This window comes from Chenopodium quinoa, unplaced genomic scaffold, assembly GCF_001683475.1.
Source record: "Chenopodium quinoa cultivar QQ74 unplaced genomic scaffold, ASM168347v1, whole genome shotgun sequence".
In the NCBI taxonomy this organism is placed as follows: Eukaryota; Viridiplantae; Streptophyta; class Magnoliopsida; order Caryophyllales; family Amaranthaceae; genus Chenopodium; species Chenopodium quinoa.
Genome location: NW_018743391.1, coordinates 2,177,227 through 2,203,845, shown reverse-complemented (window position 1 = coordinate 2,203,845; position 26,619 = coordinate 2,177,227). Strand labels below are relative to the sequence as shown.

Genomic DNA, 26,619 nt, shown 5'->3' with positions numbered 1-26,619 from the left:
GAACTCAAGACCAACAAGTCTTATTATTTTACCCATTTATTTATTGTGGTTTTTAGTCCATCAAAATTATAGCTAACTTAGATAAATAACTATTTTATTATACTATTTGTTTTCATTATGTAATAATCATTGAACGATTTAATTAACAACTTAAATTTTAAAGCTTGAAATGACAAATCTACTTAAGGCAATTGAATGACATGTAACTTTTAATACAAATATGTTGTGTCGTGCTAACCCATTTAATTAAATGGGTCAGAAAACACTTGACACTATCCCGCTTTTTTGTGTGTTCGATTCATGTCGTATTATTGTTTTATTTGAAAAGGTGGACCTTGTTTAATACATTTATTGGTTTTTTTTTTTCTAGTCAAGTCAAGTCGTGTTAATATTATGTTGAGAATCTCAACACTAAGGGTCTGTTCTCATTGACTGAACTCAGCTGAACTAAATTGAACTGCACTGAACTGAATTGAACTGAACTGAACTTATAAATTAGTGATTTTTAACTACAGATTAGTGATCTTTGATTATTTATTATTATACATATGTGTATGTACAAATATACATATTAAAATATTTAAGAAAAATATACTATTATTATTATTATTTTATTATTATTATTATTATTATTATTTATTGATTGATTGATTATTATTTATTTATTTATTTATTTATTTATTTATTATTATTATTATTATTATTATTATTATTATTATTATTATTATTATTATTATTATTATTATTATTATTATCGTCGTTGTAATAAGAGCTTAAAAGAATGAAATTTGGCTTTATATCATTAGCAATATCATTACACATGAACTGAACTGAATTGAATTGAGATGAGCTGAACTGAGCTAGCTGAACTAAACTGAACTGAACTGAGCTGAGCTGAACTAAACTGAACTGAACTGAATTTCAAAGTATGAGAACAAGCCCTAACTCGACTTATTTAAATAAACTTATGTTACATATCTTGTCATGTCGACTCATTTAATTAACGATTATTTCACCAAATGCCAATAAGCACTTTAAAAATTCACCAAATGCCATCGGACTTTTCAGAATTCATCAAATGACACCTAGTACTTAAAAAGTTCACCGAGTGTCATTAATGACTAACGACAATTAACTCCTTTAGTCATTAAGGCTAATTATGCCACATGGTGGCTTATGATTGGTTGCCTATTAAATTAGTAAACTAATTACTTAATAAAAAACTTTTAAAAAAAACCTCCCACCATGACCCACCCCAACCACCGTCTGTCATTGCCATCACCATATCCCCGCCTCAAGCCAGTCCTCACCGCGGCGGCGACCCATCCCTGAACAACCGCGCCGGCAACAGCCAGCCCGCGTCGACAACGCAACCCAGCCACCCTTCCCGCGATTCGAAATCCCTAAATTAAAATCCACCACGCCGGAACCCTAAATTAAAATCCCCAAAAATCGAAATCTAGGATTTCGACACCTTAAACCTTAATATCGATTTTTCTAAATTTGTAACCCTCTCCATTCCCCACTGCTGGTGTTCAATAATCCCTCCCCGCTCCGACGAACCTAAACCGCCTCTCCCCCTCCCATCTCCACTCTCTGAACCACCTCGCTTAAACCCCAAAATCGAAAACCTTAAAATCGAAATTTGAGTTTCGATTTTGGAGATTTCAATTTTAGGGTTTTAGGGTGTCGAGGATGGTGGTTTAGGGGGGGGTGGGGTGGATGGGAGAATTAGCTTCGCCGGCGCAGGGGATGGGGGCAGGGCGCCGGTGGGAGGGGAGAGAGGTGTTTTTGAAGTGGAGGGAGGGGTTTTAGGGTGGGGGAAGGTGGTTTTGGCAAGGAGAGGATGGCGATGGTATAGGGTCAAGGGGAAGGGTGGCCGCCGACACCAAAGAGGATGTTGGTCGCCGGTGGGGGTGGGGGCAGGGGGTTGGGCTGGCGTAGGGACGGTGGTGCGGTGGAAAGAGTGGCTGGGGTTTAGTTTTTTTTATTATTTTTTTCAATTTTAATTTTTTTGATAAATAAAATAATAATAAAACGAACCAATTAGAATATGCCACGTGGTATTTGGTGAATTCTAAAAAGTCCAATGACCTTTAGTGAATTTTTAAAGCACTCAATGACATTTGGTAAAATAGTCATTTAATTAATCTTAGTAAAAACTCTAGACACTACCATTTATGTGTAGAGCCATAGAGGTGTGATTTTAATGTGTTTTTTGTTTGTCTCAAAAAAAAAAAAAAGTGTTTTTTGTTTTTTCTCACAAAATATTTAAAAATAATTAAAAAAAGATAAATAAAATTTAGGAATGGAGAAGAGGAACAACTCCGGAAAAGTCTACAGTGTACAGTACGTACTTCTGTTATGCAGCGCGCAGTCACCATCAATCAGACACACTTTTCCCCTCTTCCTTCTCTCTCTCCACCACTCTCTACTATCTCTCCACAACAAATTCCGCCATTGTCAACCACTCTTCTTCCCAAATCTTCACTCTAGGGTTTTAATTCCTCTTTCTGCTAATAATTCTTATCTTTTCTAACCTAATTTCAAGCCATGGTTGATAAATTACAGACGAAGCAGCTAAAAGGCGCAATTACTGAAGAAGATGTTTGCAATCTCTTGCAGAGGTATACTTTTTGTTCTTCTTTTTGTAAATTTTGTGTTAGAACAGTCTAAATTTGTTGATTTTGGTGTTAATTTGTGTGATATTGGTGTTAATTTGTGTGATAGTGATGTAATTTTGTTGATTATGGTGTGAATTTGTGGGATTTTAATCTGAATTTGTTGATTATTGTGTTAATTAGGTACTCAGCGGGTACATTATTGGCGCTATTAAAGGAAATGGCGCAAGTTGTTGATGTAAAGATTGATTGGCAGGCGTTAATGGCGAAAACGGAGACCGGGATAAAGAGTGCCAGAGAGTATCAAATGTTGTGGCGTCATTTGGCGTATCGACAGCCATTGATTGAGAATGTTTCCCCGGAAGAACCGCCTTTGGTTTGTTCCGATTATTATTGATTTATTTATCTCGAATTCTTTGTGGTTTTGGCCTTTATGTGTGCGTTTTGAGCTTAAATTGGGAATGTGTTGTGTTTTTAATTTTTGTCGACGGACATGAAGTGGTGTTATGAAAATAAGAGTTTGATTAAATTTGTGGAATTATGGTCCTAAATTGTGTGAGTTTTGATCTTGTAGACATGATTTTTTCCTTGTTTAGAGTAGTAATTAGGTGTATGGGAAAGATAATGATGTTAAGCGATCATAAATTGTTGAAATAGTAATGGGATATGTAAATAATATTGGAAGGAAATATTGTGGTCATTCAATGAATTGGTATAAAGACTTTTTTGTACCAGAGATCGTTTTGTATCATACAAGTACATCTTCTGTGTAGAAATACTTGTGTAACAAAGAAAATAAGTCCTTGTGTCTGCCACGAGATCTCCAGCAATTTTGTTGTAATGAAAAGAAGAAATCTATGACTGGAAAAAAGTGATGCATGACATGTCCTGCGTTTAAAGTATAGGAAATGTACGGACATCTACTAATTCCTTTTAGATGAAAATTTCGTAGCTTAATGTGGATGCAACTTGCATGCAGGACGATGATAGTGACCTTGAATATGAAGTGGAGGCTTGCCCCCCTGTCAGCACTGCAGATGCTACGGAGGCTTCTAACTGTGTTAAGGTTCGACATGCATAATTTTATACAGTATCACTGATTGGAGATTATGTTATAATTAGTCTATTTACAGAAATACACATTGGTTTGGGTGCCTCTCCCAAAGGACACGGCCTGAATGCCTAAGATATCTGAGTGTCAAGCTGATAAAAGGAGATATCTCTCTTTTCAGTCTGTTATTTTTTATGGCTGTGTTTTGAGATGAGAGTTTGCACTGGTTTTGGTGAAAGTTATCTGATAACAAATAATAGTTTTATGTTTTTATGTTGCTCTTTGTTAGAAAATATACAGTACATCTTAGTCACTCTCTCTAGGTGGACTCAGTTTGAGAATGTGTTGCCACTTATCAAAATTTCCCTTCCAAGTGTTAAGTGGTGACTATCACCTTGTCTAGTTATGTAAAAAAGTTTATTTTAATCAGCATACCCACTTGTAGTCTATGTGTTCTTTATTTCTTTAAGGCTTTAACTTGCTCATGTATAAATACTATTTTATTCGTTCCATTATCAGGTGTTGATGTAATAATTGAGCTTGGCATTATTAGTAATGCTACTTCCATACATAGATGCACAGGGTATTTTCGTATAGCCTCTTTTTTATGCTGATTACCTTTTGATTTAGGCTCTCACTTCTGGCTCAGCCAACAAGTCTCGTATGTCCAACAGCTCAAATATTGAGGTGGCTAGGGTTTCAATAGAAAATCCACAAGTTCGGAAAATTTCACAACCTGCTGGGACCTTTGGTGAAGGATCGAATGCAAATGGATTGACATGTAATAATCAAAAGAAAAGAAAACTATGCCCAGAGGAGGAAGACATAGAACTAATTGCTTCTGTTAAGAAAGGAGAACTCAAGGGAGAGAGTAATACTGCACAGCGGACCCAGGTTTCTACTCACTTCACCCTGCCTGCTGGTCTATATATTTTTAATTATGTTAGCAATGTTTCATTTTTTTTCTTCTTGTATTGATAATAGTAAATTAATAATGCAATTTACAAATTTTTTTCTTAGAAAAAAATGATTAGCTCTAAGTTGCAAAATCATTCCTTTTTATTTAAAAAGAATGACAGTCATTTTAATGCAGTTTACACATAAGTTTCCTTTGCTATATGGAACCTATATGTTGTTCAGTGTGAGGTTTCTGATCTCTAGTGGGAGTGTGGGACTGATGGCATGTAACACAGTAGTTTTGAGCATAAACATCTTTTGGATAAAGAATAACATTTTCTTCCTTATCTTTACTATGGCTTGGACTTTTTATGCTATTTTACTGACAATAGGTCTGGAATTACTTAATCAAAGATTGAATGACATATCTAATTTAGTACATAGGGGTGGTAGGAGGGAAGAAGAGGTTATTGTATTGCCACCAAGGAGCCAGTAGGTGATGTAACGGAAAGTAGAATAGTGTTTTCCATTGGAGCTTAGCAAATGTTATGTTTCTTGTTGGCTGTTGATAACCTTGCTAAATACTGGCATGGATTCCGTTGCTTAACTTGTACTGAGATGCCTCAAACAACTTCTTTTGTGATCCGTTGTCATCTAGTCCGGTTATGATGTCTGGGTATATTCCAGGTTTCCCGGGTTCAAATCCCGGCAACGGAGGTTCACACTGTCACTGAAATCTGATTTTGATCTCAAAGTTTGCTTTGTGTGTTTAGATTAGGGTGAATTCAATGCTGACTAGCTTTTAAGTTGTGTTCTTACCCACTCCTTGCCTAAAAAATAAAGCAGATATCTGGTTCAAGAATTATATTGCTGATTTTTTTTTGCTTATACAGAGGGCAAATACTAATAGGAAGAAACAGGGGGGCTTGAATATTGAGGCTACTCGTTTTGCACTTGACATGGCTTTCAAAGATAGCCCAGCATCAGGTGCTGCCACTGGTATGTTCTCGTTCTTGCATTATATTTGCTGTAGTATATAGACCCGCTTGCTTGATGCTTGGGAATCATGTATTTTCCAGTGATTTCCTTGAACTATTGTAGTTATCTCTTTTTCATTTTCCCGTGTGTATAAGTCTTGACATTATGTACACATAAGATTTTCAGCAATCATTCTGACATCTTATCTTTAAATCACTACATACAAAGTTGGACATCATGTCATTTTCCCGTGTGTATAAGTCTTGACATTGTGTGCGGCATTGTTTAAGAAATTATTGTTGGCCCTGCAGGTAACTAACTCTTTACATCAAGTTTATAGGCATTGAATTCACAGTTTCCTTTTATGTTTTGACCCTGGGTAAGCATGCTCAATTCCTATGCTGATTGCCTGCTCCCCAAGGGATTGATTAATGATGTAAAGGGTTTAAGTGAAGCGGGTTCTATATTTTTTGGCTTGAAACATATGAGAAGATCAAATTATACACTCCACTTTTTTTCCCCCTTTCTATTTCCTTTTTTTGTTTATTCTATATCCAAGCTTAGGTGATTTCATTTTTTTGATCTTCTAGGTGGTAACAGGGATCATTTTTGAGTATGAGTGCTGCTTTTTTTTTTTTAGATGTTGATTGGGTTACATTAATGCTTAGAAAATATGACTTTGCAAGTAGTTTGGAAGGATAAGAAACCTGCCCCCTTTTCTTTGTTATGGTTAGTAGATTTTTCTGATTTTCATAGGGAAAAGATTTTTCCATGTTATAACACTCTATTCACTTGGATTCTTTTGAGATTCGTTTGCAAGTTCATGAGGAATAGGGATTGATTATTTAGGAATAGAGCCAACTTTGGGGCTGTCATCCCATATTTGTCCTATGAAATCTGATCCAAACTAACCTTAGCTTAGAAGGTAAATTAACCATGTGTGACACATTCGCTGGTTTTATTATTTTTTATTTTTATTTCTATTTATACAAACCCATCTCTCACCTCACTAGCCATCCTCTTCTTTAATCCCTCTTTCCCACCACACACCATCCCAGCTCAGGCCCCCAATGCTGCTTGCAGTCCCAATAACCTTTTCACCCATTCTCTTCCCCTCCCTCTCCCATCTTCTTTCTCTTGAACTTGGTTTTTAGGGGGTTAAAGGGAAAGAGAGAGACACTAGATGCAAATTTAATGGGTTTTGGTTCCATTGCTTATAATGAAGAATTAAAGAGAGAGAATTGAACAACGGTCACAACTCTTATGAGTTAAAACAGATGAAAGAGGGAATTACAACAAAAAAAAAAAATCTTCTCTTTTTTGTGAAACAGAGGTAATTCAAGGAGTGAGAAAAAATGGTGGTGGCGGTAGTAATTGGGGTTTCGCAACAATGTACTGACTCTGAGCATTGGAGTATCTTATTTCTGTGGTTTGATGACTGGAATAGCAGATGAAGATAGCAAGAAAAAAAGAGGATGATAATAAACAATTTTGTAAAGAGATGTAACAAATTGTAGATACTTGGATGCTTGTAGATGTTTGGAAAAATAGTAAAAGCAATTTATAAGGTACAAATTACTTTGTATTTAACAATGAGAGATAAATTTAATCTGCATTTTAGGTTGTTAATCACCAAAGACTGATCTTCCTTGTTTCTCTGTTTGGTCTTAATATTTGCTGGGGAGATGGGGCAGTGGCATTGGGATGCTTGAGTATTAGTTTGTGAACATTTTATTCAGAGGTTTTAAAAGATCGTAGACAAGGAAATTAGTTTGCTTTGTTATGGGTTTTCACCTGTCATATCTGGTGCACCAACTGCAAATTAATAGGCTATGTTGACCAGAAGATAGACCAGCTCCATCTATTCTCACATGGCATTCTTTATGCCTCAAAATACAATTATAGTAAAGTTTTAAAACTAGTCTTTCTGTGCAATCTTCTTTTTTTGTAGTCTTGTCTTTGTAACTTTACATAGTAGTCGTAAAAAAAAAAAAAAAAAAAAAAAAAAAAAAAAAAAAAAAAACTTTACATAGTAGATGTATGGCTCTGATGTTCATATCTTGCTGACGGCTTTTTTGTTTTGTAGTTGGTAACGGACATGATGATTGTAACAATGCAGCTAAAATAAGTGCTTCCAAAAGGAACTTGCCAGTCACGAAAGTTACTGTGCCACCGTCCCCACCGCAACCTTGTGCAGCATTTTCTGTAAAATCTACAGCAATGGGCTCTTCAACGAAGCTTTGTCCTAAAAGAAAGCCTCCACAACAATCCACTGTCAGTGCAGATTCTATTCAAGCTACTGCAAAAGCTGCAGGAGCTCGCATTGGTAGTCCTTTGGATGCTGCATCTCTATTCAAGGCTGCACAATCAAAAAACGTAGTGCGCATTAGAGGGGGAAGTCCTCCTCTAGTCAAGACTCCTATTGTTTGCACTGGGACAGCAACAACGTCAACTTCTGTGCCTGCTGGAACTGCATTCTATGCTCTAGGAGCTCAACAGCCCAAACTTAGTTCAGTAGGACCCTCTGTATTGCCAGTGTCTCAACCTCCAAAAGTGAGAGCCACGTCTGTTGTAACTACAGAGAGAATTAGTACTGCTCAACATATGGAAAACAAAACTTGTGCGGCAGCAAGCATTCAACAACCGGATGCTAAATCAGTGACTAGAGTCCAAGAAGATGGAGCTTCACTTCCCCAAATTTTGCCAAAAGATAAGTGTCCGGCAACATCTCCTGGTGCTGATGTTGGCTCTAGTAAACAAGCAACTGCTATTGGTGATTCTCAATGTACAATAAACAGGGATGTCGTGAAGGTTGAAGGCAAAAATGACACTTGTAAGCAGGTCGTTGAGTCCAGTGCCAAATAGTAATTGTTAGAAGGCTTATGTTTTCAGAGAAGTATTTCATGTGTGAATGGAACACATGAGGTTTCACTAACTTCAGTTGATAGTGGGCGTGCTGAATAGAATGGAGGTAAGGTTTGAAAGTGAGGATATGGCCGGAGCTGAATTATTCTAACCAAATGAACATGTAGATAACTAGATGTAGTGTTGTGTTTAACCCTAAGTGATGTAAATTCTCTTGAAATTTGTCTGCCTTACATTACATTGAAATCCTTTGATGTCTTTTTATGTTAATCGTAGTTGAAGTTCTTATCGGAAACTCTGCTGTTGGAACTTGGAAGTAGTAGGATGATGCATTGGTTTATTACTGCTCTCTGTTTATGTTCATTGTTGCAGCGATGGCCTTAACAGTTGGAGTGAATAATTTCCAGCAACCAAAGGCTTATATCTGTATAAAACTAATGTTAGTGACATAATTTTGATTGATTTTGTCTTGAATAACATTATACTCCCTATGTAAGGTTCAAACCCATAACCCTAAGATTAATAACTATAGACTTATCCACTAATCTATGTCCTATTAGGCTATTATATTATTTTAAACATTGATTAAACTCATAATAGTGACTAATGGAGTAACATGTATAGGTGAAATGGTATTAACAGTTATAGTTTTGGTTAATAATTACTCCGTGTGACTCTTACGCTTTGTTTGGATAGCAAAGAAGGAAGGAAAAGAATGGGAGGGAAAATGGAGGAAGGGAAGGGAAAAGAAAGGGAGGGGGAGGTGAGCTCCATTTTCCCTCCAAATCTCTCTAATTTTGGTTATTAAAGAGAGAGGGAAAATGGATCCCTCCCTCTCTTTCCCCTTCCTTCCCCCAATCTTTTACCCAAACAAGAGATTTTGTCCCCCTCTATTTCTCTCCTCTTCTTTTCCTTCTATTTCTTCCTATCCAAACAAAGTAAGGTTAAAATAATACAGTACTAATGCTATGTTTGGATAACAAATTGGAAGGGAGGGAAATAGGAGGAAGGGGAAGGAAGGGAAAGTGGAGGAAATGATGAGTTCCATTTTCCCTCAAAATCTCTCCAATTTTGAAGGGATAGTCTTTATTAAAAGAGGAGGGAAAATGGATCCCTCTCTCCCCCTCCCCTTCCCTCCCCCAACATATTATCCAAACAAGGAACTTTGTCTCCCTCCCTTTCCCTTCCCTTCCTTTCCTTTCCTTCCATTTTTTGTTATCCAAACATAAAAGTTACTCCCATCACCCCATAATAATTAACTTGTTTAACTTTTTTACTCTTTATATACTAACTTTGACCACAGTTTTTTTTAATAACGTATTAAAATCATATTTTATCATGAAATATATTGTCAAATACGGAGTAATAATAAGCACCTAATGTAGATATTTGACTTCCACTTCTAAAAAACAAGTTTTATCATAAAATATATCGTCAAACAATATCTACTTTTTATATATCGTCAAACAATATCTACTTTTTATATACTCGTGTATAGTTTTTTTTTTTTTTTTTTAAAAAAAAAATAGTAAGCACCTGATGTTAACCACAACAAAAGATTGGTAAAACGTTAGAAGTCACAGACAATAGCAGAAGAGGCCAAGCCAGTCCCAGTTCCACACTATTACACTAATGCCCCTCTGCTAAACTCCATAACATTACAAAATAAAATTTCTTTTTAAAGCCACTGCAAACCTCCCATACAAGCTCTGGTCTGCATCAAGAACAAAAAGAAATCCACTTTGCGATCACCACTGCAGCAGTATGGTGATTCGGGGACTGATTTGATAAATAAACTCTGCAGCTGCATCAACTAGCTGCTTTCATGTTAATTTGCAATATTGATGCTAGTTTACAAAGCATACCATACTTAAATTTACATAACCACGCGTGGGTTTGCCTCCCAATATATTGAATTTTGGTAATTGGCACATCACTTGTATCTTTGGCTACTGGATATATTATATCATTACCAAAAAGAAGAATATTTACAAGGCTGTCATTGTATCACAAACATCTCAAAAAGATATCCAAGAAGACCATAGCTTTAAGAAGAAAGTACTGAATACTGAGCTGCTAATAAAACCAAATATATATAAGCAATTAAGCACTGCAACGATGATGGTTTTGTGCAACCGGACTGGACCAGACCAGATAACCCATATAAAGTGCCTGCCTAGAGGCCCTAGACACCAGATACTCGGAAGCACTGAGATAAACTACAACCCCAGAAGAAGATCAAGCAACTGCTACACAAACAGAACAAACTACAGCAACTGAACACAACATCATCAGATCTGCAACATAATCCAGAACACATATATGCAGCTAGAATAGAACGGAATTATAAACTCCATCTTCTCCATTGGGAAAGTTGTGCAGTAGAAAGTTCTCTAAGCAGTCTGCAAGACTTTATGGCGGCTCAATGTCGGGAAAATTTGGACCAGAAGTAAACCAAGAAAAGACAAAATAATGCAAAAAGAACAACGTGCAGTACATGGTTAGAACCACTTTGCACAATGCTGCTGTTTAATCTCCTCATGTTGTTCTTCAAACTAGCTTGAACTTGGATAAGGGTCATTTGCTGAACCATACAAAAACACGTATCACAAGAAGCACGGTAATAAATATTGCTAAACAGCCAAAATATACAAAGAATCATAGCAAACAAGTAGTCACATAAAGCAATCACATAATGACTATAAATATAAATTGCAAAAGTTTACAGATCCAAATTATCATGAGTTTATTTCTATACACGGAAAGGTGCACCACTTCTATGATTGTTAAGAAAGTCAAATATCATGAGCAGTCATTGGTAAAAATATAATTAGCTCCAAAACAAGGTGTTAATAATGAGTAGTCATATACAAGTATCAACAATAGATCACATCAACATTAGCAAAATCCTGTTCTTGATGGACATTTCAGATAAAGACAAGAAGTTCCAAGAAAAAGGGAGGGAGAAAAGGTGGAGCATTATTAGGTTCATCCGGGATATATATATATATATATATATATATATATATATATATATATATATATATATATATATATATATATATATATATATATATATATATATATGAAAAAAAAACCTTATGGAAATATACACAAAGACAATAGTGAACAATTTAGCATGGCATCCTCAGAATGAATGAATAAAAACAGCTCAGACCAGAATATGATGTCAATATATATTCAATTGATAATCGTAATCTCAAACTAGTTATGCAGTTAAACCCTTCAAGGAAAAGAATTTCTTAAAACACTAATGCCAATGATTATGTCTGGCGAAGTAATTAGTAATGTGCCCAAAAGAGCTAACAAGTAGTAATATCATAGCAAAACACAAATTAATTCAAAACATTTGATCAAGGGTAAACTGCTTAAGATATGGAAGATTGTGCTGATGCATTACCAGCTGATCCATAAAATCACTCTGAAACTTCGCCTCTGAGTTAATCTCTTGCGCTACCTGCATCAACATCATGCATCAAAGACCAATACCACGAACCAAATGAAAAGATAACAGAAAGCGATTAACAGATCAAATTGACAGAAAATGACCCAAAACATGCAAAGTCCTGCCGAAATGTTTCTTGTAAAATCCATACATTGGTATCCAGCAAGGTTCAAACAAACTCACAGGAACGTATAAACTAAAGTTTATTAATTCCATCTTTCTTTTACAATCAATCATATGCGGCAAAATCAATACACATTATATGTCAAGTTCCTTTCAACATATTCGGGTTTTGCTAAATTTCCCAAAATGTTACGCGAATTAATCATGACAAAATCACGTGTCCATCAGTATCATTTAGCTTCTTATACTAATCCCAAATAGTAGCCCTATAAATTTCTCAACTTCCATATTAACATAACATTTAACACTGAGAAATTCAACATTGACAAAATCAAATTCAAGAACTAAAATTATCAAATAAGAAACCTTGATAATAGAAAGAATGAAAAAGATGAATTACATGTCTGAGCTTGTGAACTTGAGATCTAAGCCCTGTAATTTCATCATCAAGGTCAGCATGCATTGGATCAACAATTCGCACTTGCACTTCATCTGAATTACCCACTTGCCGAGTACTCAACCCATCACTGCACCCCCAAAAAAAAAAATTGAAAAAAAAAAACCCAAATAAGAAATTCAATCAATAGAAAATAATTCAATTGAAAACCAAGAAAATGTTGAAATTGAATGAATGATCATAATTACCTTGATCTAAAGGGGACAGCACCACCTCTTGTTGCCATGGAATATGCAATCAAAGTGATAAAAAGATTGAAAATTTAGGGTTTTTGATCAAATCTTTGAATTTAATAAAGGGTAATTGGGATAATTTGGTAGTAATTTCATATGATTAAAGATGAAATTGAGGAAATGAAGAATTGGGAAGTGGGTGAATTTGCAGGTGTTCCCAAAGGAGGAGGAGATGAAGAGGTGTTAAAGAGACCGGGAAGTTAAAAGGACGGGGATATTCAAAACCATAGGTTATGTGATTTGACTCGATTATCGAAATGATTTCCTTAGATAATGCTTTAAAACTTCCAAATTCTTCAATTGTGCTAGATTCTTCAACATATTCCATGTATTATCCACATAAGCATGTTAAGCAAAAAATAATAATTTTATTGGGATCGATTGAACACAAATTAGCTAATTGATGAAATAGCTAGCGGTTTAGCATAATGAATTGTCAATTGAATCAATAAAATTATCATGAAATAATAGTTTATTGTAGAGCCATTAGAATTTTAGTCGATTTCATTTGCTGATGTGGACAATATGTGAGGATTTTCTTTGAACCAAAACATACTTGAAATTTTTTGATATGTTTAAGCATTATCTAGGGAAATGTCCTAAAAAATTGAATCAGGTTATAGTAGATAATTAAGGATGTAGATTTAAAAATAATAATAATAAAAAAGAATTAACTTCTCGACAATGGCTAGAGAGAGGGCACTACTTGAAGCTTCCGTGTTTAAATTTAAGAAGACAAATCTAAAATTAAGGTGAGACCTCAAAACCAAAGTATTTAACGTCATCATTATTGAGAATTGAAATTGATAGATGGACTACCTCCAAGGCTCCAATAAATATGAGAAAGGGTTATATACCAGTATAGGAACTCTTAGTTTGAATCAAATTACAAATCACAGTTATACAATCTCGATTGAGAGAATTGATACAGATCAGATAATTTATCGCATTTGAAAACTTATAAGCCATAATATAGAAAGAATCATGCAAATAACTAACCTAGGTTAAAATACAATAATCCACCTCAAAAAAAAATTATAAGTCAAGCCCTAGTCTTTGCCATGACAGTGATGATGAAATCTATCTCTTCTTGCAAGTCACTTGTAAAAAAAAAGTAGAAAAGAGAAAATATGTCAACATCAGGTTAAACAACTATTGAATGCAATGATTACCCTTAAAGATTATATAATGGATCTATGTACTTTAAAGCCATTAACAAATTGTTTTAAGGTTTCAAAGCTAGACAAAAGCCAGAGAATAAGAAAGAGTGAACATATTAGCAATATACTTCCTTCGTTTTTATTTACATGCAATAAGTCATTTTGACACACACTTTAATAAAGATGCTAGATTAGGGAAACAAGTTAAGTAGTTAAGGTTAAAGATGAAGGATAATTTTGTAGCACGTCATTTATCTTTCAATTCTTAGCAACCATTCTTTATTGGACAAGTGTCACAATAACATGCATTGTCCATAATTCTCAAGTAGGCATGGCCATGACCTGATAATGGGCCATTTCTCCCAAAAAATACTTCATATTATTATTTTAAGTTTTTTTTTTCTCTCTCTCTTCATTACCACCTAAAATGGGCAACCAATGGCCATACTCGAAATACATACGGAGTGATATCATCCATACAATGATTAACCCATACTTGTTCAACACAGAAAGACACTAGTCTAGTTAAATGATGTGCTACAAAATTATCCTCCATCGGTTCAATTAGCTTCATGTCCAATCGACTCGACTCGACTCCTCGTACTAGAAGAACTAGGCTCGAGTATTCCTAGTGTCGTTAGTTTAGGTTTTTTATGCAATAAAGAAAGAAGAGTAGAGTATCCTTTGATTTAACGTTCACTTTCCCTCATTTATATTGCGAACGAATTTTCTCTCTTCCTTCTTCCCTCGCTTGTAGCCGCCGTGCGAACACTCACACAGTCTCCACCATTTTTCTCTGGTAATCTCTCTCCTCTTTCTCTCTCTTCTTTCTCTCTCTTTCCTCTTTCTTCTCTACTACTCCGCCATTGTTAATCATGCTACAATTCAATCTTCTCTCTCAATCTATCTCCCCTGTTTAATTTTGAATTTCATTCTTGTCAATTTTCATCTTAATTGTTTTGATTTTGTGATTGTTTGTTGTTTGATTGTTTTTACTTGCATTTGTTGTTTTTGTATCATTGAATTGGAATTGAAATTGAAATTGTGATTGAATTTTGTATTTAGGTTTGTGATCTTGTTGAATTGGAACACCAAAACATGCAAATTTGATTCAAGAATTTCGGATTTTTTGGGTGTTTTGTTTGTAATTGTTGTGATTTTGGGGTAGAAAAGTGATGCAATTGTTGTAAGAATTATAATCATAATGAGTGTCCTAGCTCGGGAGAAATCGAGGGGTTTTGTGAGGATGCCGAGTAAGAGTTTGAGGTGTATGAGCTATGAGGATACTCTGCGTGAAATGGAGGCTTTTTTGGATGGGAAACTTGAGAATCCGCAAACTAGTCGTGGCGAAGTTTATGCCGATATAACTGAACCTATGAACTCGAATGCTGCCGTTAGGCTGCCTGATAGTGAGGATCCTGATGCTACTGAGAATTCTAGCTCTTTTGGTGATACTACTTCGAGAAGTGACAATGTTTCGGGAACTAGTGATGCTGAAGTGGAGTCGGAATTTCGTGTAGATACTGGTTTTGCTGATACATTGGACAGTTATACTAATGTTTTTCCCATGAGGTTGGTTTTTCTTGGATTTGTTGAACATCAATTTTACTTTTCTAGTAATGTTGTCTTATACTTCACTTGTTCTGTTCTTATTGCAACTTCTGGACTATTATGCTAATCCATCACTTTCCTTTGGCCATCTTCAATTCACCATCTATTGTATTTTGTATGTAATGAAAAACTTCATCATAGGAGATCTTGTTAGATTTGTCTCAATATAAACTTTCTAAATTTTAAGTGTCTATATTTGTAACTAAAAGATAGTTAAGGATATTAATAGTATAAGTTGTGCATTGGCACATGTGAAACTCCAAATGTTGCAATTTGAATGGAATGAAGGAACTACTAAGGTTATCTTGCAAGAAGTATTAAGATGATTGACTTTATTTTCATTTTATTCAAACTCGGGGTACTTTGGGGCCTAGTGTCCAAGTGTCCTCTTTTAGCTGTTTTGTGAAAATATTTTATAATCTTGGTCCAAATTGAAGTTTCCAAGTATCCTATCCAAGTCTGGGAGTCATAAATCCAACAAGGGTACTTAAGGTGAAATGAAAAGTCCAAGTAATATTGATTTCTTTTGCTACAACACTTCAGGAAAAGAAGATTGACACCTCATTGGAGGAATTTTGTACGCCCAATTATGTGGAGATGCAAATGGGCCGAACTAAGGATAAAGGAGTTGGAGTCTCAAGCCTTAAAATACTCCCGTGAGCTAGAAGCAAATGAACAAACAAAAATGTTGGAACTACATCAATATACATCAGACTTTTGTTCGAGATCGTTTCCATTTTTCAACCATTCAGACAAGAAGAAACCCATGAAAAGAAGAAAACGGAAACTTGTGGAGAAGGTGACTGATATCTCATCTTATATGTCTCATCACCAGCTTTTCTCATACTTAGGTATACATTTTCTCTTGTGGTTATAGTTGTATTATGTATACAATTTTAAAGATATAATTCCACACGATCACTCAGCGAGCACCCTTTATTTATCATGATGGTATTTGGTCTAATGCAGAAAATAAGAAGTCTGATCAAGATGGTATATCAGCTGCTGACGACGATGTTAATCTAGGTAAGAATTTCTATTTCAGTTAAGATGTGAGTGCCATACTGCCATCAAGATTTGACATTATGCTGTTTCTCCCATTCTAACTTATAATGAGCTTGCATAACTTTAATTTTGTCTGGTTAAAATTCAAAGAATATAAAATTCAAGGCGCTATATGAGTAAAGAAGTCTATTAAGGGGATATGCTCATTACGAGGAAGATTACTTTTATCTGGATATTCTCAAGTTTTTTCATATTGTTGAATCTATCTGGAAGATTATCGTTTTTTATTGACTAATCAGCAATATCATTCTTATTGTTAAAATATTTGAAATCAATCTATGTTAAGACAATTAAGATGTAAGAACTATGCTGTAGTTTTACCACCCTTTTGTGCTTCTCGTTCCTTCTTTAGGGAGAAAGGTTTTATAAGTAATCAAGTACAGTAGGTATTTTCTGTTAATGATCTTCCTTACCAAAATAAGTTTTATGTTAAATTGTTACGCTATAGTGCTATACAAACAAATGTTGCAGCATCAAGAGCCATGATTATATATGATTATGGCTAGCGTGTTATTGTCAAATAAGCATCAACAACAGGACAAGTTTCATTTTGTTGGTTAGGTGTTTTACTTCTAAGTAATTTTTATTTAATAGTAGGTGTACAGAAATCCTTGCTAGAATGCTTTGATCAAGTTTGTGCTTGCGAGTGTATATTTGGGGTAAAGGACTTAGGAAGTATACATGATCGTCCACAGAGTGAAGAAGCTGTTTTGTTTGTTCAGGTTGGTTACTAGGTTTTTTTTTTTTTTCTTGGTTTATTTCAGACTTTCAGACACCCCCACAATGTCTGAAACCCAAGCATGAGATTGTTCATTTTTTCATATATTTTTAATATGGCTTGTTTACTCATCAATTTTTGTTTTCCTGGGTAAATTAACAACACATCATGCTGCTCAATGCCTCCATCCGTCGGGATGGGGGCTCTTCGTTCTACATATTACAAATAGCTTAGATCTTATATTCATATCAAAGATTCAAGATCTTAATGCTAGTATAAATTTTTATAGGCAAAAAGGGATGTAGTAATAATATCTAATATGTGCTTAGGTTTTGATTGTTAGCAGAGTAAAAACTTAAAAACTGTGTGTGGCCAATTTAGCGGAACGAAAAGGAGTTTTATAAAAAAGAGTTTGAAGTCGGGACAGCATGGATACGAGACTTTTGAAGTGAACTCTCCAAGTCAGTTTTAATCTAGATTTTTTTTCATGGCTTAAGCAAATTGGAGCATAAGTGAACACGAGGACCATAAAACTTAGTGTAGCAAGTCAGCTTCAAAGTTAGGATTGAACTAAAGCCTTAAATTCTCTTTTGCTCCACTGCTTTAGAAAAATCCTTATTTAAGTTATGACTAATCTCATAATAGCCTTATTTAAGTTATGACTAATCTCATAATTTTTATTTTAAAATAAAAGATACGGCAACTTGTATTGCAATAGCATTGAAAAGTATTTACTTTTAAGAGAGAATAAAAACAAGGGAATTTTATGTGAAAACTTAATTACTCAAGAGTTGAATTAATGTTTTTCCTTTTATTTTTACATGTATTACTTTGACTTATGCATTATTCACATACACTACTTTGACTAGCTTTGACAATTATAGATTTATAGTAAAGGAAAATATGGCCATGTGGAATATGGTTAGATTTGCCATGAATTATACTTTTCATAATATCATATTTGTTAATTTTTTACTTGTAATTAAAGATGTTTATGATTGAGGTAATGCATTGCAAGCATGAAATGAGAAGTGTTGCAAGTTAAAAGGTTTAGTGAGGAAGTCTAATAGAAAAATTAATTCTGGCATGATGTATTTGCAGGTTTACATTTATATGAGCTGTCTTTTTGTGTGCTTGCATGACTTATGTCTTGTTTATTTTTGTGATAGTTTTGCCTTTTTCCTTCGTCATTTGTGTGTTTTATTTTGGTAGTAGAAATCTCCTATACTGTGGCGAAAACCGTGACACATGTTGCAATGCTTGAATTGATCAATCCAGGAGGCAATAATTTTGCAGAAGCCAGTTTTGTGGCCTTTGCTACTCACTGACATATATCGGTTGACTTGCCATTTTGCCAAATATATTAGGTGAAGAGCATAATATATCTTCATTTTAGAATACAATAAATCAAATAAAAAAATTTGTTAAGATTGACTTCTACATTGTGGTGGGAAGTCATGGGAACAATGTAAAGCTGAATTATAAAATGAGATATGGGAATGTTAATGAAAATGGAACTAAAATAAAGCTGAGGCATAACTATCCCTAATTACCAAACCGTATTTGTAGAGCCCTTGAAGCATAGATTTCTTGACAATACCTGTATTTCTCTCGAAGATTGTCACTTTCAAGAATGTAGTATTCTTCAATTTTGAGAGTTGCCACTGTGGTTGGTGATTCGAAAAACAGAAGAATAAAATCTATATTCTATACATATTGATGATTAGAAGATGAATTGTTTGAATCACATATACTTCCTCAAATCTTTATTAGTGAAACTATTTACTAACTTTACTTTGACTAGATTTTGTGGTTTATAATTAAAAATAACATAGTCATGTAGAATCTTGTTCAAATCGACTTATTGTGTATTTACAAAAAATCAACTTTTAAAATTTATTTTTACATCTTGATAATTATAGATATTAATGGTTGAATTTATGCATTGGCAAATGTGATAAAAGAAATATGTCAACTAAAAAAGAATAGAGGAAGCATAAAGTAATTACGTAGTATAAATATATATTAAAGGGAAATTGGAAGGGGAAGATGATGTAAAACTGAAAAGAGGAAGAGGAGAAGATGGGGAGGTGTAAAAATTACGGAGTATTAAACAAAGAAAAAATATGGTCATTGCATGAAAAGAATGCCATGTGTCATTAGGTTTAGCTTTATAGACTTGGTATAGGTATATTTCTTTTTTTTCGTCCTTGTAGCTAGTTGGGAGTTGAGGTGAGTGAGGATGGATGTGAATATGAAAGAGATTTGGTAAATCAATAAGAATTCGTGTGTTGACTTACTTAACAAAGCTGCTACTGCCTACTCAAGTACTCATGATGTCTTTTCTCAGCATTCTGAGATGACTGAGGCTTCTCATGTTTTCAGTGCTAGATTTCTAGGCAGTTCAAGGATTCTTAATTCAAAGATCATGTCTTCCTTGTTGCGGGAGTACTGCTATTTTTTGGTTATAAACGTGGGTAACAAGTTAGGAAACCTTTTGGCTGTCATGCTGTGGATATTCCTTCTTTTGTGAGTTGTACTTGGTGCCTTGGTGATTCTCAGCACATGGCCCTCTTTTGATGAGCATGCATTATTTGTGTTCTGTCTTTTTGCCCCATGTCGTGGCAGCAAAATTACTTTCATTTCATGCAATACAAGGAGTAAATACAAAATTACTATGAGTGGCTTGCAAGCTGTGCTGTCTTTCTTTCTAAGCTTCTCAAGTTTTTATTTATTTTTCACGCAGAATAGTCTAATGTTTGTGGCTAGTGATGCTCTCCTGATATCTATTCATAGTTTGTTTATGCTACTGGAGTTGAATTGTGAAAGGCAGAATTTCCCCAGGGTCCATTTTCTGTCATGATGATAGCTGTATTTCTATCCTAGTGCCAATAAAACTCAGGTCAGAGAGAATACAAAAGTATCTAGCTAGGTGTCAACCTTGCATGTTAGAAAACGTTAATAGGAGTAAAAGACTAGCACTAAGTAACCAAGAAAGCTGTAAGGCAAATGAATCTGTAAGCGGTGGCATAGTGAATATATTAACACTGGTACATTCCAATTGGCTTTTCACTTGTATTTGGTGAATATGATGTGCAGCTTTGATTGTACATTTCTGGTTTGTGTAATGAACAACTTATTTTAATAAGTTTCTTCTTACACATTACCGTTGATTATCTTTGTGATAGCAATCATCATATAATTTTGTGTTGATGTTTTATTTTAGGAAGGAAATATAATTGTACTTTCTTATGATGCTGCTTTCAGATGTATGTCCTAAGAATGAAGAATTCAGCATGGATGATGATTGGTTAAAAGATGGGGAGGATTCCATAGAACAGATTCTTCGACAGATTGAAACAGTGCAATCCAAACTTCAGAGGCTTAGAACCCATTTTGATACGGTGATGTTAAAAAATGGTGTGAAATTCTCCTCTTCAGAAAACCTAAGTCTTCTTGCACCTTACGATGCTCAGACAAGTGCTGCACAAAGCCCTGCCTTCTCCGCTGGCGATGGAGATAATTTGTCTATTGGGGGCATTGAAATCCCTCATGACATAACAGACTTTGAAATTGGTGATCTGGACTTGCCTGAGAGTTTGGTCTCTGATTATGGAGTTGGTACTCAGATTCCTGATATTATAGAAAGCACAGTAGGGTTACTTTCTGCAGCAAATGTTCCTATACATCAGCCACAGACATTAGAGTCAGGTGAAAATGTAAGGTTTCTTTCATACCTTGTCTAGTGCGTAAAAAGTTGATTTTGCGGAAACACTACATGTATGTGACTGAAGCTTTTTTTACTCCTTTAAAAAACTTCAATTTTTTTGCCCCTCCCTCCCCTCTTCTGGGTTTCAGACTTTAATCTCAAATCCTTAAATTTGATACTTCATGCTGTTGATCTGCAGATTTTGGATGATACACATATACAGAACAGAGCAATGCAAGATGGGCACATGTCTTCTGGAGTTATTGACAAATCGATAGATGAGTATAATAATCTAGAAAATAAAGAGCAGCATATTTCAAGTCTCGGAGCTGGCAATGGATTAGCGCCTGATTCCGGGACTGTGGATGCTGCGATTCAGGAAAAAACAACATTAAAGTCTTGTTTGACTTCTAAGATTAAGAGAAAGCGGGGTGAGCGCAAGGCTGGACCTGGAGGTTGGAGTTTGAGATCTGCAGGTGAGCCAGATAGCAACTGATGATTCTTTTTTCTTCTGATTACATTAAATCTAAGCAGATTTGGAAATGGCTGGGGTGCTGATAACTGATACATTGCAGTGTCCTTTTTGAGGGAGTAGTCCTGGTTTACAGCTCCAAGCAATATGCAACAGCAGCTAATCTGTATAAATTTTGCCTGTTGGTGAGCTTACCTATTGCATATCATCTCTGTACTCTGCTGGTGATAATGGCGAAAAAGCTGTTTGATAGTCTAGGCTTGACTTTGTAGTTTATATCCATAATTTAGTGGCCAGTCATTGATTAAAGGCCTTGAAGCTCTTAACATGAGGATTTTGAATTAGACACAAGAAGAGGATGGCATCCTGAATATGTCTTGGCGCCTTGCTCATTGGTAAAAAGCGCATACTTTATTTTAGGATGCTTGCAAAAAAAAGTTGTCACTTTTTCTAAGAAAAGTAATGGTTTATGATTAAATTTCTCAATATGCCACCACTTGAATTATGCAATGTAGTTTGGTACTTTTGACAGTTATTAGAGCTGAAAATTCGCAATGTTCTAGCATAGCTAGATACCTAGTTTGATCTTGGTCTCTACAGCAAGCCATTCTCTGCTAGTAGAGATATTGATCTCGACCGAATCGCTTAATTGGGAGAGAGTGGTTAGAAATATGCACCTGAGGGCTGATTTACATATTAATTGTAGAGCATGTATAAATTTACTGGTGATTTGGCAGATGTGTGCTCAATCTTCCCCTGTTTAAACATTCTTAAGAAAAATTTTGAACTATGAAATATATTAACTGTAGAGGAGCATGTCACAAGCATGTGTCACGTGGTTAGAGATTACAGCTTCCTTTGTAGATTTTTTGTGCTTTCACCTTTTGCCATTGAAATTTTACTCCTCTCATTTCTTTTTCTTTTTTATGTTCTTGTTTCGAAATCTTGTAACTAATCATAATTAGAGGGATATTAGGTTTTGTTTGATCCGTCTTGATGATTGCTTAAAGAATATTAGTTAAAGTGTATTACACGTGTATTGTCCAAATAGGGACATAAAAAAGAAATGGAGGGACTTCTAACTATTTCATAGATGTTGCAATTACGAATATAATATATCTTTTAATATGGAAATTATTTATACAAGTATATAGGTTAAGAATATTAAATATTTACAGAGAGATCTCAAAATGCTAAGTTTTTGCTGAAAGGTTGGGATATTGTAAAAATGGCATTGGTAGAGGTCTAATTTGAAAAAATATGGCATTTTATCAAGTTAGACATGACTTGACAATGTCATTGACTCATTGTGCATGTTGAGGCATTGAGATTGATCCCTAGTTCAAATTGGTGAAATATTTGAAAACAATGCAACACGATATGACATAACATGATAAAGTAAATGAAATAGGTAAAATTTGGTATACGTCTACAAGAATGAGTTAATGACATGACATAATGGTAAGTGGTATTGCCGTATCGGGACATTCCTTGGCTACCTTTTTTTAAGTTTCGACATTACAATGTTGCTAGTGGGCTTGGTCATGAGCCAAGGAGCTTGGTATGAAGCATGACCCAAACACAACCCACAACCATCTTTACCTATTAGTAATTTACCTATGAAAATCTATAAACATATTTTTTTTTCTCTTGAAGTCACCCTTCTCTGTTTATATTTGGAGAAAGTACTTAGCTGTTATTACATCTCATTAAATGTATGTATTGAACTATTGATGCATAACATTCAGAACACATCCAAATTACCAAGGGTACAATAAGGGCATATCTCTTACTATTTACCTATTTGGGTTATAACCACAACTTGATATGCATGCCTGACGTAGAAATTATGCAGCTGCTCCCAATTCAGACACTCACCCTCAGATTCTATTAGCTTATCCTCATGCATTTCTGACATAAAGACTGATGCATTTTTAAAGCTGCTAAGGTGTGACTATAGATTGTTACTCATATCTTCCTATAAATTTTTTCTAGTACACAATTTTATTTTATTTTATTTATTTATTTATTTTTTTTTTTTTTTGGGTGTGTGTGGAAATTCTGTGTAACATTAAATTGTTATATTGTGTTGAGCATTACATATTAATATTGGTAATTGTGTGTTAATAATCCTAACTAGTGTTTAAAAAAAAAATCAAACTAGTGTGTGGCCCGAGCGTTGCCAGGTAGCTTCTTTACTTAAACCTCGCGATTATACGTATTTAATTTTTCGGTCTTTTTCTCCCCTTTTTTTAATTAGTCCTTGTGATTGACAGTTATATACATTACTTTCATATTTATAAAACAACCTGTCTTGTGTGCGGTCGGCCATACCGTGTGACCACTTAAGTAACCCCTTTAAAGTTGATTAAGTAACCCTTATAATACCGACCGAGTAACCCCTATAACACTGACCGAGTAACTCTATAACAATGACGAAATAACCCCCATCACACTAGCGAAGTAACCCCTATAGTGATTGACGACACTGTGTGGCTAGCCACATACAAGACTTTGTGTTTATAAAATAGTTGCTAATTGGATTAGGTAGTTAAATAGTCAATATTGTTTTTTTAGGTAAGTAAGAAGTAAACCCTACCTCTCATAAATCATTCCGACCAAAGTTAGCTAACAAGGCCCATTGGTAGTGTTATTAGGGACTTTAAAGTGGTGCATAGTGGGGAGGGAGGGAGGGTATTGGAATTCTCACCGCAAAGTAATCTATAATGTAATTTAATTCCACAACCAGCCGTAAAATGTTAACCTTTCCACTAGGTCAAGCATTGCTTAATATTCTCGAAAATGTATATGTGGATAATATTTAGGAGTTAGGATTGTGTATAACATAATAAAACCTGTATAACAAAAATTGAGACCCTTGTTTGGAACTGTTTCTTAAAACTACTTCCAAGTTCTAACAGATAAGTCGTTAAAGTGTTTTACTTCTTTATATCTTCATCTTTTGCTGAAGTTTGATTGGAAGGTTACCAGCTCCTTTCCCAAGTGGGTAATGATTTCTAGGGACTATTAAAATTTTAGTAAGGAAAAAAGCAAAAGGATCAAAATTAATGCAAACACTTGTTTTTGCCTTTTGACCAACTAAAAAGTACCAAAATTATGTTATATTATTAGGTGATAGGTTAATCTTAATAGTTTTAGATTGAAGATAACAATTTTTAGGAGGCAAAATGATTAAATTGGATGAACATGTTATGCTAAACGGTCCAATCTCAAAGGTTAAACAAAATTTCTTATTCAATACTATAGCTTTTTGCATGATTTCTGCTATAGTGCTACTAATGTAAATTAATATTGCATGAAATTCAGACATCTATCTTGACTTATCTTTTACAAAATATTTATTAAGAGACTTTTGTCGCAAGTAAAAATTTAACCTTTTAATAATTGGAGTTTTTCTGCGCGGCAAGTCACATGGCGCGGCAAGGGTTACTTGTTAGATGTTACTTGTATTCTAGGGTTACTTGTATTATGGGGTTACTTGTAGGGTGCTACTTGTATTATGAGGTTACTTGTATAGTTGTATGTGTTACTTACTTGTATGGGTTAGTATGAGATTACTTGTATGGGTTACTTGTATCGTGGGGTTACTTGTATTCCGAGTAACTCTTACAAGTAACACTAAACAAAACCCCATACCAAACCAGTAACACCCTACAAGTAACACTTACAAGTAACCCCTGACAAAACCAGTAACACCATACAAGTAAACCCTGACCAAAACCAGTAACACCCATACTAGTAACCCCAGATTCCCAGAATACAAGTAACTCCTACAAGTCACTCATGACAAAACCAGTTTACCCTACAAGTAACCCATGACAAAACCAGTAACACCCTACAAGTAACCCCGGACCAAAACCAGTAACACCCATACAAGTAACCCAAGAATACAAGTAACACCTACAAGTAACCCCTCAGAAAACACCTTATAAGTAACCCCTGCCGCACCATGTGGCCAGCTGCATATAAAAATTTGTATTTAATAATAATTTTAGAATAATACATAAAAATTGCGATCTTTTGATTCAATTGCTAGTTAAATTAGTTTAATTTGTTTTTCCATTTGAAATTTTTGAACCTCCTAATTAGGTTTCATTTTGATAGTAATCTATCTTAGGGCCTGTTCACATTTACTTAATTTCAGTTCAGTTCATTTCAGCTCCTAATTTTCCTCTCTCATAAATTATTCATTTCAGTTCAGTTCAGGTCCAATCAGTTCAATTCAGTTCAGCTGCAATCAGTTCAGTTCAGCTTAGTTCAGTAAATGTGAACATGCCCTTATATATGAGAATTGTACGTTACATACGAAGTAACTAACTAGCCAATACATGTGCTAATTAAGCGGGTGCACGATGCACGTGCATAAACTCAAGCGAAAGCTATTTCACTCTATCTTACATTAATCACAAGTAATTATTGGACCAACTCAACCAAAAGTTTAAGCTGATGGTGACAATAAATGAACTTATTTGATATTATTGGAGAAAGTTACTACTTCATTACGGAGTATATCATAAGAACTAAGAAGCATGTGAAGTATCAACATGTAACAATATACTTACCCCGTCATCATTTAAAAAATTGAATAAAATCTAATCTACGTTTAAAAATTGAATAGAAAAACTGTCTAAGAGAGAAAATAGAGGTTTATTATGAGAATTATTAAAAAAAAACTGGTAAAGTAATAAGAAATAAATTATGGGCTTAACATCAACCAAAAAGTTGGTAGTAGCCCCTAGAATAGCAATTTTTTTTGTAAGGATCTTGATTGGAGGAGGAAGGAGATAAAAAAAAGAGAAGAGATATTATGATAAATTGATAATAATTAGACAATTTGGCTAATTTAGAGGTGAGTGGTGGAGACACTTGTGTTATTTGATCGTAAATTCGTAATTAATGGTTCAAAGAAAATGTCTAGTTTAAAATTTCTTTCACATTTTTTTTTTTTGGCCTCTAAGCCTCTCTATAAATATTTGATCTGAAGTCCAACATATAACAAACCTAGCTATCTACCTTATGGAAAATAAGTAGCTAGCTAGCCGATATATCAATTACAATGCTTCAATTCAATGCAAAAATAGTTATAATTTTATATTTGAAAGAAAAAAATAAGTTATATTATTGTGTCTAAAATAATAAAAACATTGTTGTTCACAAATAAGGTAACACATT

At 34.5% G+C, this 26,619-nt stretch overlaps 3 protein-coding genes across 4 annotated transcripts; 2 read left to right on the top strand and 1 right to left on the bottom strand.

Annotated features, from left to right (window-relative positions):
* The first annotated feature begins 1,721 nt into the window (after positions 1–1,721).
* On the top strand, positions 1,722–8,755 carry LOC110738730. Of its 2 annotated transcripts, none has more exons than XM_021919147.1 (6): positions 1,722–2,627; positions 2,805–2,997; positions 3,601–3,687; positions 4,303–4,566; positions 5,463–5,568; positions 7,667–8,755. In XM_021919147.1, the coding sequence occupies exons 1-6, from the start codon at positions 2,554–2,556 to the stop codon at positions 8,410–8,412; spliced, it is 1,470 nt and encodes a 489-aa protein (XP_021774839.1). In that variant the 5' UTR covers positions 1,722–2,553; the 3' UTR covers positions 8,413–8,755. The 2 variants fall into 2 exon arrangements, with proteins under 2 accessions (XP_021774839.1, XP_021774837.1); XM_021919145.1 differs by having other exon boundaries at positions 7,634–8,755.
* A 1,220-nt stretch (positions 8,756–9,975) lies between these two features.
* LOC110738729 (bet1-like protein At4g14600) lies at positions 9,976–13,064 on the bottom strand. Its single transcript, XM_021919144.1, has 4 exons — positions 12,647–13,064; positions 12,402–12,528; positions 11,834–11,890; positions 9,976–10,996 (listed from the first exon to the last, which is right to left on the bottom strand). The coding sequence occupies exons 1-4, from the start codon at positions 12,682–12,684 to the stop codon at positions 10,835–10,837; spliced, it is 384 nt and encodes a 127-aa protein (XP_021774836.1). The 5' UTR covers positions 12,685–13,064; the 3' UTR covers positions 9,976–10,834.
* A 1,407-nt stretch (positions 13,065–14,471) lies between these two features.
* On the top strand, positions 14,472–22,221 carry LOC110738728. The gene is made up of 7 exons (XM_021919143.1): positions 14,472–14,650; positions 14,917–15,423; positions 16,006–16,313; positions 16,432–16,488; positions 20,513–20,964; positions 21,154–21,430; positions 21,530–22,221. Exons 2-7 carry the CDS (start codon positions 15,056–15,058, stop codon positions 21,547–21,549), a joined length of 1,482 nt encoding a protein of 493 aa, XP_021774835.1. The 5' UTR covers positions 14,472–14,650; positions 14,917–15,055; the 3' UTR covers positions 21,550–22,221.
* Positions 22,222–26,619: the final 4,398 nt, after the last annotated feature.